General features: G+C 44.9%; 3 protein-coding genes across 4 annotated transcripts in view; 2 read left to right on the top strand and 1 right to left on the bottom strand.

Moving 5' to 3' along the window:
* The window catches only part of LOC142889895 (E3 ubiquitin-protein ligase RNF180-like), a 156508-nt gene that overhangs the window by 102853 nt on the left and 41037 nt on the right, over positions 1-12618 (bottom strand). The window lies entirely within an intron of this gene.
* The window catches only part of shroom3 (shroom family member 3), a 48926-nt gene that overhangs the window by 12012 nt on the left and 24296 nt on the right, over positions 1-12618 (top strand). For both annotated transcript variants that reach the window (XM_076029305.1, XM_076029304.1), the window contains one exon: positions 8606-8806. In XM_076029305.1, the coding sequence (XP_075885420.1) occupies positions 8606-8806 (201 nt within the window). The remainder of the gene's footprint in view (positions 1-8605; positions 8807-12618) is intronic.
* The window catches only part of LOC142890373 (growth arrest and DNA damage-inducible protein GADD45 gamma-like), a 170351-nt gene that overhangs the window by 155286 nt on the left and 2447 nt on the right, over positions 1-12618 (top strand). The gene's annotated exons all lie outside the window — the stretch shown is intronic.

Below are 12618 nucleotides of genomic sequence, written 5' to 3'. Positions count from 1 at the left end.
GCGTTAGTTTTGGTGTGCACTCTCTCAGTCCAGCAGGTGCGTAGCGAGCACTAATTGATACCTGACCCCCGGAGGCTGATCTCACACCCAGGGGAGCTCCCCTCACCACCGTGCACCTGCGCTGTCAGTGTGTGTTTGCGGCCCAGGTGTCGAATCGCAGGAGACAAAATTGCACGAAACCTTGGAGAAAATTTGTCGGAAAAAAAAACAACTTAATTTTGTTAATGTGTCTTTAATTTGCCGTCCTGGTCTCTAAATGTCTGCGTAGTGATGATAATGCGTCTGCCCTGTGTGCGCTGCTCCCCTTGCACCTTGCAGCTGCTCCGGCTGGTGTTGTGTTCACTGCTCCCCGAGAAGCGGCTCCACACACTGGGTGGTTTAGTGTTACACATAATGAGTTTCTAGATTCCCTAAAAAGCCCGGGGGGGGCCGCGGGGGTCAGAAAGCCTGGAGAGGACTTCAGCGCTCGCAGTGATCCCCGCTCACTGTTTATCTTAGCGTTTATCAAGATTAAAGTGCAGGCTTGAGAAAGATGCAGCTTTTCTTATCCTGATACCTGCTGTGCTGCCATTTGCTGAGATGCAGGAGGGAGGAAGGTCATGGGGTCACGGGAATTTGAGCCCCCCCCCCTTGACCCGACATTTCCAGGAAGTTTAAGGTAGAAGAATTAATAAAAAAAAATAAAAAAAACAATTTTAATGATTTTCACCGCACGTCAAAGCTCAAAATCAGGCCGATGACGTATATAGATTATTATTATTATAATAATAATAATAATAATAATAATAATAATAATAAAACTTAAGTGGATCATCAGCAAACATTACTATTTTCCAAAAGAACTGACTCAAGAGTCTCTTGTGTTTCATAACTCAGTACAAGATGCAGACTGAAAAAATGATGAGTCATTATGTCACTGATAAGAAATTTCCATTCATTCCGTTCAAACAACTACACACCATATATGGAGAACACGAATGAAAACAATTTGTCTAAAAGAAAAGGTTTAAAATAACAGATTAAGCAATAAAAAAAGTTGCATTATGCCTTAACTTGAAGTGGCGTTGGAAATCCAAAAAAATGTTCTCTTCCATTAGCTTGTTAGATTAGCACGCTGATAGTTTGCTAACTAGCTTTTACAGGCAGAAGTAAAGCATGTGTTAGCATCAGACTCTGTGGTGTTTTTTTTTGTTGTTGTTGCATTACAGCCAGTCAGTCATATCCAAGTCTTTAACGGGCTTAAAATATTATCTTGTTTTTTTTTTTTTTTTTTTTTTACAAAAGTGTCCTCTGTGCTTCTTGAGCTCATCATTCGGCCGCCTTCAGTTCTCTTCCTTTCCCTTTGTTGTTTTGATTTCCACGGCTTCTGCGGCGACGTATCCCTGGACGTCCGCTGGCAGTGTTTGCAAGCAGCTCGGTATTTATGCTTTTCCCTTTTTGGCCAATGTCATTTGTTAAACAGGAAGTCTGAATGGCTGCCAGCGTTCACCTTTTAAAGTGCGTGGAACATTTCGCAGCTGCGGCCTGGACCCGTGTGATCGGATGCCACTCTGTTTTTATCACTGTAGCCTTCTGCTCACGCGGAGAGGCTGTGGCACCGGGGGTTTTGGCCGCGTCACTGCATTGTTCACATGCACCGCATTCCCACTCTGGATGTGCACTGTGAGAGGGTTTCTCTCCAACAAGTGGGCACGATAGAGTGGACAGAATCTTTATTGTCATTTCAAGGTTGATGACGGAATGAAGTGGCAACCATCAGTGCAGTGCGGCATCCTGGGTAGAAACCAGTAATAAAACATTAGTAAGCAGTAACAAAAGCGACAATAAAAACAATCACCACCCCCCCCCTCCCCCACGCATACACAAACACGCGCTCCATCACCCCATAGTGTATTGCACTTGTCCATTATTGCACGGATTGTTATTGTAAGTGTGTTGCAGACAGAGAGCACTGGCCAGTGTTCGAGGTGAGTGGTTCAGTGGATGACAGCAGGAGGATAAGAACCGATCTTCAGTCTACTTTCAGTCACCACGTTGCATCGCCGCAGATTTGGCATACGCATGTTTGCAGTGGCATGTGAAAAATGCTCGATGTTTGCTCTCATCAAATCAACCCAAGTGTTGGATTTGTTTGTTTTTATTGTATGTTTACTGTGATTTTACTGGTGCTGCTCCTGCTGGAACCCAACTTTCCCAGAGGGATTAATAAAGTTTCTATCTGTCTATCTGTCTACCTATCTGTCTGTCTGTCTGTCTATCTGTCTATCTATCTATCTATCTATCTATCTGTCTATCTGTCTATCTGTCTGTCTGTCTATCTATCTATCTATCTCTCTGTCTGTCTATCTATCTATCTATCTATCTATCTATCTATCTATCTCTCTGTCTAACCAAACAAAGACAACCCAAGCTAACTCGTGCTAGCTAAGCTAAGCTACATCTTTGGCCTACTCTTGTTTCACTTGAGACCTCAGTTCTAAATCTAAAAGACTCCTCCAGGGAGTTTTCCCAGGAGGAGTCTCACACGTCGACAGCACCGACGTCCCAACATGACGTGTGGGACGTTGGTCCTGCCGCCAGGCCTTGTGTGAACAGGCCTCTTTGCTCGCCCAGCGTTTGGTCGAGCAGGTTTCGTTGTCATCTTCTCTCATCCTTCACTCTTCTTGGTGTTTGCATGTGCTTTGCTGCCTATTGTGATGTCGACGAGGGTAGAACGGTGAGCTCACCGCCGGCATAAAGCACCTGGCCCACATCATTCACTCATTGTGTTCCGGCCGGTGCTTTTACTATGATGAAAACTAACTAAGCTGAGCATTTTATTATGCCTTCTTGCGCTTATTACAAGGCTTGTAATGACTCATCGTAGCTTCCCACTGCTTTTCACCGTCGTACAGTGCCAGTGACTCGAGAAGAATTACTGTTATGCCCGCACTTTGTTTAATACTTTCCTCAAATAAAGTCAATTTCCTCGTTTGCGTGTACAAACCTGGCCAATAAAGTGGATTTGGATTCTGAATCCGCCCCATTTAAAAGGTGCAGAAAGTTTTGCGTCTCCAGCTTCACTTCACTTTGCACTCGGCCGAGACTGGAGGTGGAGATTAGAGGAGAGACTCGACAGACACGAGACTAAGTCTTCAAGTCTGCGTCTACTCAAACTTTTATCAGCGAATCTGTCACAGTCAGTGCATGAAATGAAGGTTGTGGGGTACAACAATCAATCTGACCATCACTCATGAATCCTGACCTGGAATAGTCCAAGTGCGCTACCAGTCAAACGTTTGGACGCTTATGACATAGATATAGATGATCTAGAATAGCCATCCGTCATATAAAATACATAGAGCATCACATATTTAGGTATTTAACGTTGCTTTTCTTTTGCCACATTAATCCACATATCTCGGCCATGCATTTGATGCCTTCAGCGTGCATCTACAGTGGAGTAAAGTGACCAAGGTTAAGAAGAAACAGGTGTGTCCAAACTTTTGACTGCTAGCGTGTATCAGAGTCTTCTTCAGGCAGTTGCGTTATTTATTTATTTTTTTTTTTAAAGCTAATCTGATAAAAAACACAGTGTTTGATCTGCAAAAGTAGCATTTGAATTCGAACGCCTGCGTGTGCAATGGTAAACGGTGCAGTTTGAGTTCTCCCACCGCGACCCAACCGCGATTCCTTTTGTCCCCTCTGGCGATTCTCTGTCTCTGTCCTCTTTTGTCGCTGTGCTGACGTAATCGAGCTTAATGAATGTTTGGGTTTCTCTGCCCAAAAGGAGGAGAGAGGGAAGTCATTACTGAGGCCAACTGCCACAAAGCCGTTTCCCCGGCCACGGCCACGTCCGTTGGTCTATGCGTGCAGTACTGTGAGGACGCTGAAGGAGGCGCTGCCGGTGGGGATACCGCTCGATGCCTCTCGAGGACGCTCGTCTCCACGGCGTCCATTGTCGTTCGCCAAGCCATGAGTGAGCAGCTAAAAAATAAAGAAAAAGTTACTTACATAATTTCTCTAAAATCCAAAAAAACGCATCCAAAGTTCATCTTGTATGGTGACTTGATGGACGAGAGTCCCCGGCGTTTGCTTTGTGTCACTGCAGTAAATTCAATGAGCTGCTAAACATTTCTTGCATTCGTTCGGCACCGGCTTTTGGGTTTGCTTCCCCACAAAATCCTTTTGTCGCCAAGGAAAACTTTGACAGGACGGCTGCGTCCCCTCTTGTTTGTCCCTTACAAGGTGCGTTTTGTCAGGAATCAGTGCAGTGCGTGCTGCTTGCGGAGTAAGTGGCTTTAATTACAGCCAGATGCTTAGCAAGCTAAACGAGCTGATTCCACAGCTTGTTCAACAAGGACACCGTTATTGTTCAGCAGCAGACCTTTCACAAGCTTTTCATCCTCAGAGAATGGAAGCTTCTCCCTGCCCCATTAAAATAGCTGGACTGGAACCGCGCTCTGCTGTTGCTGTAGTCCTTTTGTTTATTTGTTTTGCTATCATTATGTTTGTTGAGACTCCTCCTCTTTCTTCTTCTTCTTCTTCTGCTCCTCCTCCTTCTTCTTCTCCTTCTTCTTCTTCTTCCTCAGTAGTGGCCACAGCCAATCAGCTGCCTCCTTCCAACCCTATCCCCTGTCCTCTGTCCTCTTATCTCACGTTGAAGTAAAATACAATAAATATATGCAAACTTCACTAAACCCTTTGGGGAAATAGTTTCTCTGCACTCGACCCTTCCCAATGTACAGTTACCCTCAACTATATAACTGAATCTATACATACAAAACAGCTTTTGGAGAGGAATATTGCCACGCTGACAGTCAATGCCAACAACCAACCTATGACGGTATGAACACAATAATTGGAGGGAGGACCTGGTGTTGTGTAGCTCAAATAGGTGTCATTAAAACTTCAGGAAAACTTTGTGAAGCGTCTAATAATTGATGTACTGATTATTAAGGCCTGAAACTTTTTAAACAGCTGCCAAACCATAGCAGAAATAAATACAGCCTTGTTTGAGCTCTCATCCGAGTTCCAGCAGTAACGATCATCTAATCACTCACTTCTGATTTCACTGCTGATTTTCTTTTGATGGATTTTTGACGTTTTCCTTCATCAAGTCCGACTCTTCACGTGCGTGTACCTGTGCAGGTGTGTGTCTGTGTGTGTGTGTGTGTCTGTCCCTGCACGCCGACAGCACACTAAATCCGGAATCAGTAAAAAAAATAATTAGACTGAGGTGAGCTCAGTTCAGGTAAAAGGTGGAGAGTGTGTGTTTGTGTCGTGTGCTAAGTGTGTCAACAACACGCTTGGCGATGGGACGGAAAGATGGAATGTGACAGCAGCAGCGTCCCTCCTGTTGAGCTGATTGAAGGGTGCTGTGGCACATTCCACTGACAGGTCAGACTGGTTTATGCGTGCATGTGTGTGTGTGTGTGTGTGTGTGTGTGTGTGTGAATGTGTGTGTGCGTCTCCCAGTGTGATGGTATATTCGAGGCTTCAGCTCTACAAATAGAAAAAAACAGAAAACCAAACAGAGACGTTGCAGTGTAGTGGAATAGACAAACTGTCGGACCAATAAAGTTTTGTTGTTGTTGTTGTTGTTGTTGTTTTTTCATGTCATCACCATTGATTGAAGATGTAAATGTGCAACTTTCCCCAGCACCGTCTCCCCTACAAAGCTGTGAGCAAGGCAGAAGTCACAGAGATGACGCTGACTCAGGCAGAAGCTCACTAATTCATTCTAATGGTCATAAAAGGGCCACATAATAATAGCCCGGCACGCAATGTACTATGAGTGAGTTGGATGTTGCGATGGCAATATGATTCATAGTGTATTAGTCGTCTATTTAAAATAGTTGAAATAGTTTTGTTAAAAAGGGATCGTGGTGCCTTGGGTTCGACCGTCATGTCAGACTTCAGGCAGTTTACTGCGGAATTGTCGATAACAAGCACACACGTAGCTCATGTTCATTTCACAGTGACAATAAAGTTCATTTTTTTTCATTTAAAACATTTTTCATAACGGGCTAATGGATTGAGCAGCAGCCATACAGCACGAATGCACAGGTCGTAGCTATTCACCGACGAGTGTTGTGTGTTTCCATACTGTCATACTGCCAGCATGCATGATGATGTATGCAAGCAGGTCCTGTGTGGAGCCTTTCCAGCTCTGGCAACAACAACATGTTGTGTAATCATCCATCATGAGTCATTTAGAAATTCTGCGTAAAACAACAAACATCGGGGCTGCAACAGCTCGAATATTGGAGTGACAGCTGGGAGGGTGAACTCTCCACACACCAGTCTGGATAATTATTACATTTCACTGCTACTCTCCAAGTGTAGGAGGCTGCAAAGTTGGCGTAATTGTCAACACCCTAATATATTAAGTACACAATCAGTGAGAAATTATTTTTCGTAGGCAGAGGAGGTCGTGAGTACATGCAGTGACTAACACCACCTGCAGTGTGTGTGTGTGTGTGTGTGTGTGTGAACCCCTGGCTCCTGTTATTCAACCTGCATGGTAGATTAGATTAGATAAGATTAGATAAAACTTTATGAATCCCGAAGGAAATTCAGGTGGTCGGCTGCATTACATTCATTCCAACAAACAGACACAAGCCTATAATAAATCAATAAAAAACTATAATCAATAAAAACATGAAGTGCTTAGTGGACCAAAAAAAAACAAAAAAAAACAACCACCCCTGGTCATAGTGAAGGCATGACTCAGCGCATCCTGTAGATGATCAGTGATGAATTGACCGCCGCTTTCTTAACAAGTCTGGCAAGCTGACAAGTCTGAGGCTCCCCCCCCCCCCCCAGAAGTTTCCAATGGTGCGGCTCCGCTCTGTTTTCAAGGGGACATTCTTGCTGCAAAAGCAGGAACGACTGGCGTAGCAAGCAGCAGTTCAGACCCTGCTGGTAAAATTAGATTCATGTTTGTTTGTTTGTTTCGAGAGACATGACAAAAATCAAGTTCACTACTTTGACTGGGTTTGCCCATTTTAGGCTGGATTTTTTTTTTTTTTTTTTGGAAATGCAAGACATTCGTTTGCAGGAGAAAAGCGTAATAGAAAAACCCTTTAGCAAACCAGCGAGCGTTCCCTGACTCAAAGTGCAAAGACTGCAGCCTCGCACACAGCTGGTTTATTTTAAAGATTGGATTGGATTGGATGATTACAATTTGAAGAAACAAAACATTTTGGCAATTTAACAATTGATTCATTTAAACAAACAGGAGCCTCGGTCGCGTGTGGAAGAACCTTACACAGCCTCAAGAGCTCAACACTCGAGCTGAGCCCACAAGTGTTCAATGGGTTTGAGGTCAGGACTGCTGGCCACTGTATTAGGTGCATCTCATACAGTATCTGCTGCAGGTCCTGCCAACCATCTGCTCCTTTCATCTCTGGACAACTGAAAGTATAGACGGGTTGTGAAGGTTAGCCGGGGGATCGCAGCCTTCCAGTCAGGCCGCTCATGTGGAATTAATTAGTGGTGAATGTAAAGTATGTACAGCGCTGACATTCAGCGTCCAGCCTGTGACCTCGTCACTCCCCACAAGCAAACACGGAGCTACGCACAGATATTGCAAACGCATTCAACAGCCGCAGGTGTCTGATGCGGGTTCACGACGATGCACTGAGATTTGCACTGTTCAGTGACTTTAGAGTCTTTCTGGGGTCTTTGTGTTTTATTTGGAAATGATAGAGGAACACAAACACAACAAAGCTGCACTGCATTTTCTTTTTTGTTGACCTGTACACACTTCAGCCTCTAAATTTACCCATTTAAAGATGACAGTGTTACTCTCAGACTCGTATTTAGGTAAATGTTGAATTTGATGCATTCACACAATTCATTATAATTCCAAAAAAATACTTTTTTTATTTATTAATGTCAACTCTTATAATCCATTTCCACTTTAATTCTAATTCTATTTCTTTGTTGCTCACTTTTCATTTTTAAGTTGCATTCACTCATGTCCAAAATGTAGGTCTGTGAATTGGCCACAGCTGTGACAATTAGTGAACCTCTTGATTAGTGAAGCTCTTTCTCCTCAGTCGCACCTGAGGCAGAATTTAAGAGACGATGGTTTGATGAGACTCCTTGGAAGATTAGGATAAGCGGAGCGTGTCTGACATGGGCGGTCGGATTCTGGCATCCATGCGGTAAGACTGATGTCATAACAGGAATTAATTGATTAAACAGGAAGTAGCAAGAAGCAGCAAACATGAGTGCATCCTTCCTTCGTCATGCTTCCCACCCCTGCTGTTTTAGACTTCACTTGGACATTGGTTTAGAGCAGTGGTCCCCAACCACCGGGCGGCGGACCGGTGCCGGTCTGTGGGTCATTTGGTACCGGGCCGCGAAACAATTTTATTTTGAAAGATTACCGGATTCTCTCCCGTTACGTCCACCTAACGCTCAACTCTTGACGCATGTCGAGGCGCTTGTCTCGGTCGTCTGATATACGTTACCGCAAGATTTAACCCGCAAGCTAGCAAGCAACATGAGTGTCGATCGGGACCACTGGTTTAGAGTATGAAATGTAAAGATATCAATCAGCACACAGTACAAAGAAGTACCTGAAACTTGACTTGCTCTCTCCGTCTCTCCACAGGGAATTAGATCCAGGATACATTGAGGAGTTCTGCACTTCGCGTCCCTCCGTCCCTGCCCTTCCTTCTCCTTCGCCTCCTCTGTCACCATCACCAGTGCCACAGCAGCAGCAGCAGCAGCAGCAGCAGCAGCGAACGCCACCGTCGTCCCGCCACCGTCGACCATGTTCAGCTGGAGGTGTGCAGCTACGCATCAAGAACAGGTAGAGAGTCAATTCTTTATGTCTGAAAGCTCCCCTGGTGGCACCAGGTGGCGTTTCAGTCGCCAAACTTTGTACCTCAGAAGAAGGAAGAAAGAATCAAGAAGTAAAGAGTGTGCAACGAGAAGGCAGAGGTTTAAAGGTCAAGCGTGGAGTATCTGGAGGTTTTCAGAAGAAACAGGGACATCAAGTGGTTACATTTTAGATTGCGGCGCTCTTTTACTCACCTTCCCTCTCCCAAGCATGCCAGTGAACTACGGTGGCCTGCGCATACAAAATTGGATATCTCGCCCACCTTACTTCTTCATAGGAAATTAATTAATTAATTGAGGACGCATGCGGTCACCCCATGAAACGCGCTGTCAGTGCAGCTGGATTGTCCACACCAGGCTTCCTTAGAAATACGGTGGCGCAAGATGGCAGCTAACTGGGAGCACTGGGACCCTTATTGATCTCTGGATATTCTTGTATATTATTAAGAACTCTTCTATGTGTTGGAAAACCAAATGCATTTTATTATACCGTGAGTATCCGCTATGATTTATGCATTAATGTGCAGTATATAAAAATTTTTACCAATATAAAAATCATAAATCAGGCCAGATTTCACACCTGGACCTTTAATAGGTTGTCCCACTCATCTGAGTGACGGCTGGACGTCAACCTGGTGTCACAAACCTCCATTTGCTTTTGGATGCTGCTCATGCAGTGAGCGAGGCCTGTTTTTCAAACTGACTGAACCTCCTGCGGGTGGCGCTGGGCTCGCTGCCGTAACGTCGCTGACTCGGACTTCCCGCCTGCTTACGCAAGAGCGCTTCCTTCCAGCCTCCATAAATCCTCCCTTATTTTTCTGCGCCGAGTCGTCCGGTGCCCTCCGGCGTTGCAGCCCGGAAGCGATGTCAAAGCAGCGGCAGGTTGAGCTCAGAGGTCATCGCCCCCAAAGTCAGGACGTCCTGCCGGCCCTTTCCTCTGTCTCTGTCTGTCTCTAGGTGTTTGTGTTACATTTGAAGGACTGTGTCCTGTTGTTTGTTTGCATCCCCGGGGGGGTTCCCGATAAGTTTGATTGGGCGGAGCGAGCTGCGTCAAAAGTAACGTTTGTTATTTTCTCACGTCTTGTGAGATTTACCGTGTCAGCAGTCTGGCTGCACCTCCAGATTCAGCTCTTGCGATTTTTATCGTGTAAACAAGGGGAGCACAGGTTCACACGCAGGTTAGCTTGGATTCCTTGGAAAGCCTTTGAATATCATCAAATCAGCTGATTGGAGATTTTTATTTACCTCCAGTTTCAACACTCGACGCTCCAGTGATGTGGCTATAAACCCCACCCAGCATCAGTCTATAAATATGGACGCCCTGATACAGCCACTTTCATCCTAATATGGAGGTCAGCTCCTAGCTTGTATGTGTGAGTGTGTGTGTGTGTGTGTGTTTGTGTGTGCCAGGACACATGCCTGTGCATGTGTGCAAACTGCTTGCATGTGCAGTGAGCGCTCAGACCTGAAGGAGGTGCTGGCGTATGTCGAGATAAATATGAAGTGACCCCCCCTCCTCTCCCTCTCCCCCCATCCTAGCCCCTCCTCCACCCAGAGTTATGACTCATTTCAAAACTGGGATTTTTTTCTTTTGTTTTGTTTTGGTTTTTTTTGGGGGGGGGGGTCGAAAAAATGCGACTCATTAAAATGTTCTCTGCTGTTGGTCTCCACCGGCATTATGACTCGGCTCTCCCACAATCCCCCGGGGTCGGCGGGGATGCTTATCAGACGCCACTGAGGACAGGAGGGGCCGGCCCGGAGCGAGGCAGGCCTCTCATTGGTCCCCAAACAGGAAGTGGGCCATCAGAGCCCCATGAGGCTGGGTGTTCATGTTGAGGACAGGACAGACAGACGGAGGGACGGAGGGACGGAGGGACGGACTGATTCAATGCAGCCTCGCTTACTTTCCTTTCCTTCTCTCCTCCATCTCTTCCTCTTCATCCCTTTCTTTCTTCCCCCCCCGACCCGACTCCGTTCCTCCGCAGATATTTCTATAGTGGAATCATCGCATTTTTCTTAGACTGCATCATTCACACACACACATACACACACACAAGCACTAAACAAGCAAAGCTCCCCAGCGTCACACACACACACACACACACACACACATGCACTACTCCTGTGAATTCTAAATGTATGCTGTGCCAAACACGTGTGTGGATCCAGTGTGATATTGATTATGTAACAAAACAAACAAGCGCAGCACTTTGCAGCAGTCAGACCAGTTAGCAACGCTTCATATTTAGCAGCCTCTCATTTTTGAAGTTTCCAATTTCCTCTATTTCACCATTTGATATTTGGCTTATAACAAATCAGCGAAGATCTCTGCTCAAAATCCATTCGGGTTCAGCAGCAATCGTGAACAACCACACATTTTTTTTTCTTTATTTTTCCACCGTGAAGCGTTTTACAGCGCATCACTTAGCCGGGCCACTAATGGAATGTATGCTACATCACCTAGCGGATGAGTGTCACAATGAGTGTCACTAGCTGTGTTTTCATGACAGTTTTATGTCTTCTTCTATGTTTTCTACGGAAGCACATTGCTGCTACCCTAAAAAAAAAAAAAAAAAACAGGGCTCAGTATCATGTTATAACGTGATAGTTTCACGTGATACTTTCACGTTTTAACGTGATAATTTTTGCATTTTTACGTGATAATGTTCATATAATTTCATAATGAATCTAACGGAAGGCTCCATGGGTACAAGTTCCACCATCTCAACTGCATTCTAATTTTCACGTTATAACGTGAAAATTATCACGTGAAAATGATCACGTAAAAACGTGAAAAACGTGAAAATTATCACGTGAAAATTATCACGTGAAAATTATCACGTAAAAACGTGAAAAACGTGAAAATTATCACGTGAAAATTATCACGTAAAAACGTGAAAATTATCACGTAAAAACGTGAAACTATCACGTTATAACGTAAAAATGTGAAAGTATCACGTTATAACGTGAAACTGAGCCCTGTTTTTTTTTTTTTCTAGGGTGGCAGCAATACGCTTCCATATCTATCACCAGTTTTTATTGCCATATTTAGGTTTTGCGCAATTCTAGGGATGATTGAAACGCAGTTAGTGTCGCGTCAGAGGACAAGATAAGATGAAGCGGCTGTAAATTGAAACACTGCCACCTTCATAGCGTACAGGAAGTAGTGGTACGACCCCCACCACCAATGCTGTTGCCAGTAATTGGAACTCAAGAAGGTCAATGTTTTGTTAACCTGCAATAATACTTTTTACGGTTTTTAAAGTCACGGCGTTCAGGTGCTGAGGTCAGTGAACAATAATTACACAGATTTGTCAATGATTAGCGGCGGCTTCCAAGCCAAAGAATTCTTCCAAGGGAGCAACGCTGCCTTCATTTCCTCGTCCCTTCTTGCGTTCCCCTGGTGGATTACGACGGAGGTCGCAGTTAAAATTGTCTCTCACCGCTTCGTATGTAGTTCAGTAAGGTAGGTTCCATTCAGCCAGCTTTTCTTCCTTCACACTTCAACCGCTCTTGTTGTGCTTTTCACGTGTCTGAGGCGTCCACAGGGCAGCAAATCGCTTCAGTTTTCGCTTCGCTTTGGAAGAGGTATCGATTTCTTTCGTGACATCACAACAGGACGGTTTCAATGACACAAGCCAAACCCAAACTGTCCAGTCCGACTGTCCGGTCCTGAGGCGCGAGAGACCACAGAGTTGCGTACTTTTGATTGAGTTATGACACACCCCAAACACACACTGTAAACTGTGCAGCTATTAGAAGGGCTCCATAGTTTCACAAGCT

This window comes from Nelusetta ayraudi, unplaced genomic scaffold (genome assembly GCF_046127955.1).
Source record: "Nelusetta ayraudi isolate G7.1 ecotype Tasmania unplaced genomic scaffold, CSIRO-AGI_Nayr_v1 ptg000026l, whole genome shotgun sequence".
Taxonomy (NCBI): domain Eukaryota; kingdom Metazoa; phylum Chordata; class Actinopteri; order Tetraodontiformes; family Monacanthidae; genus Nelusetta; species Nelusetta ayraudi.
Note: the sequence above shows the minus strand (reverse complement) of the source record. Positions and strands in the feature narration are given on the sequence as shown.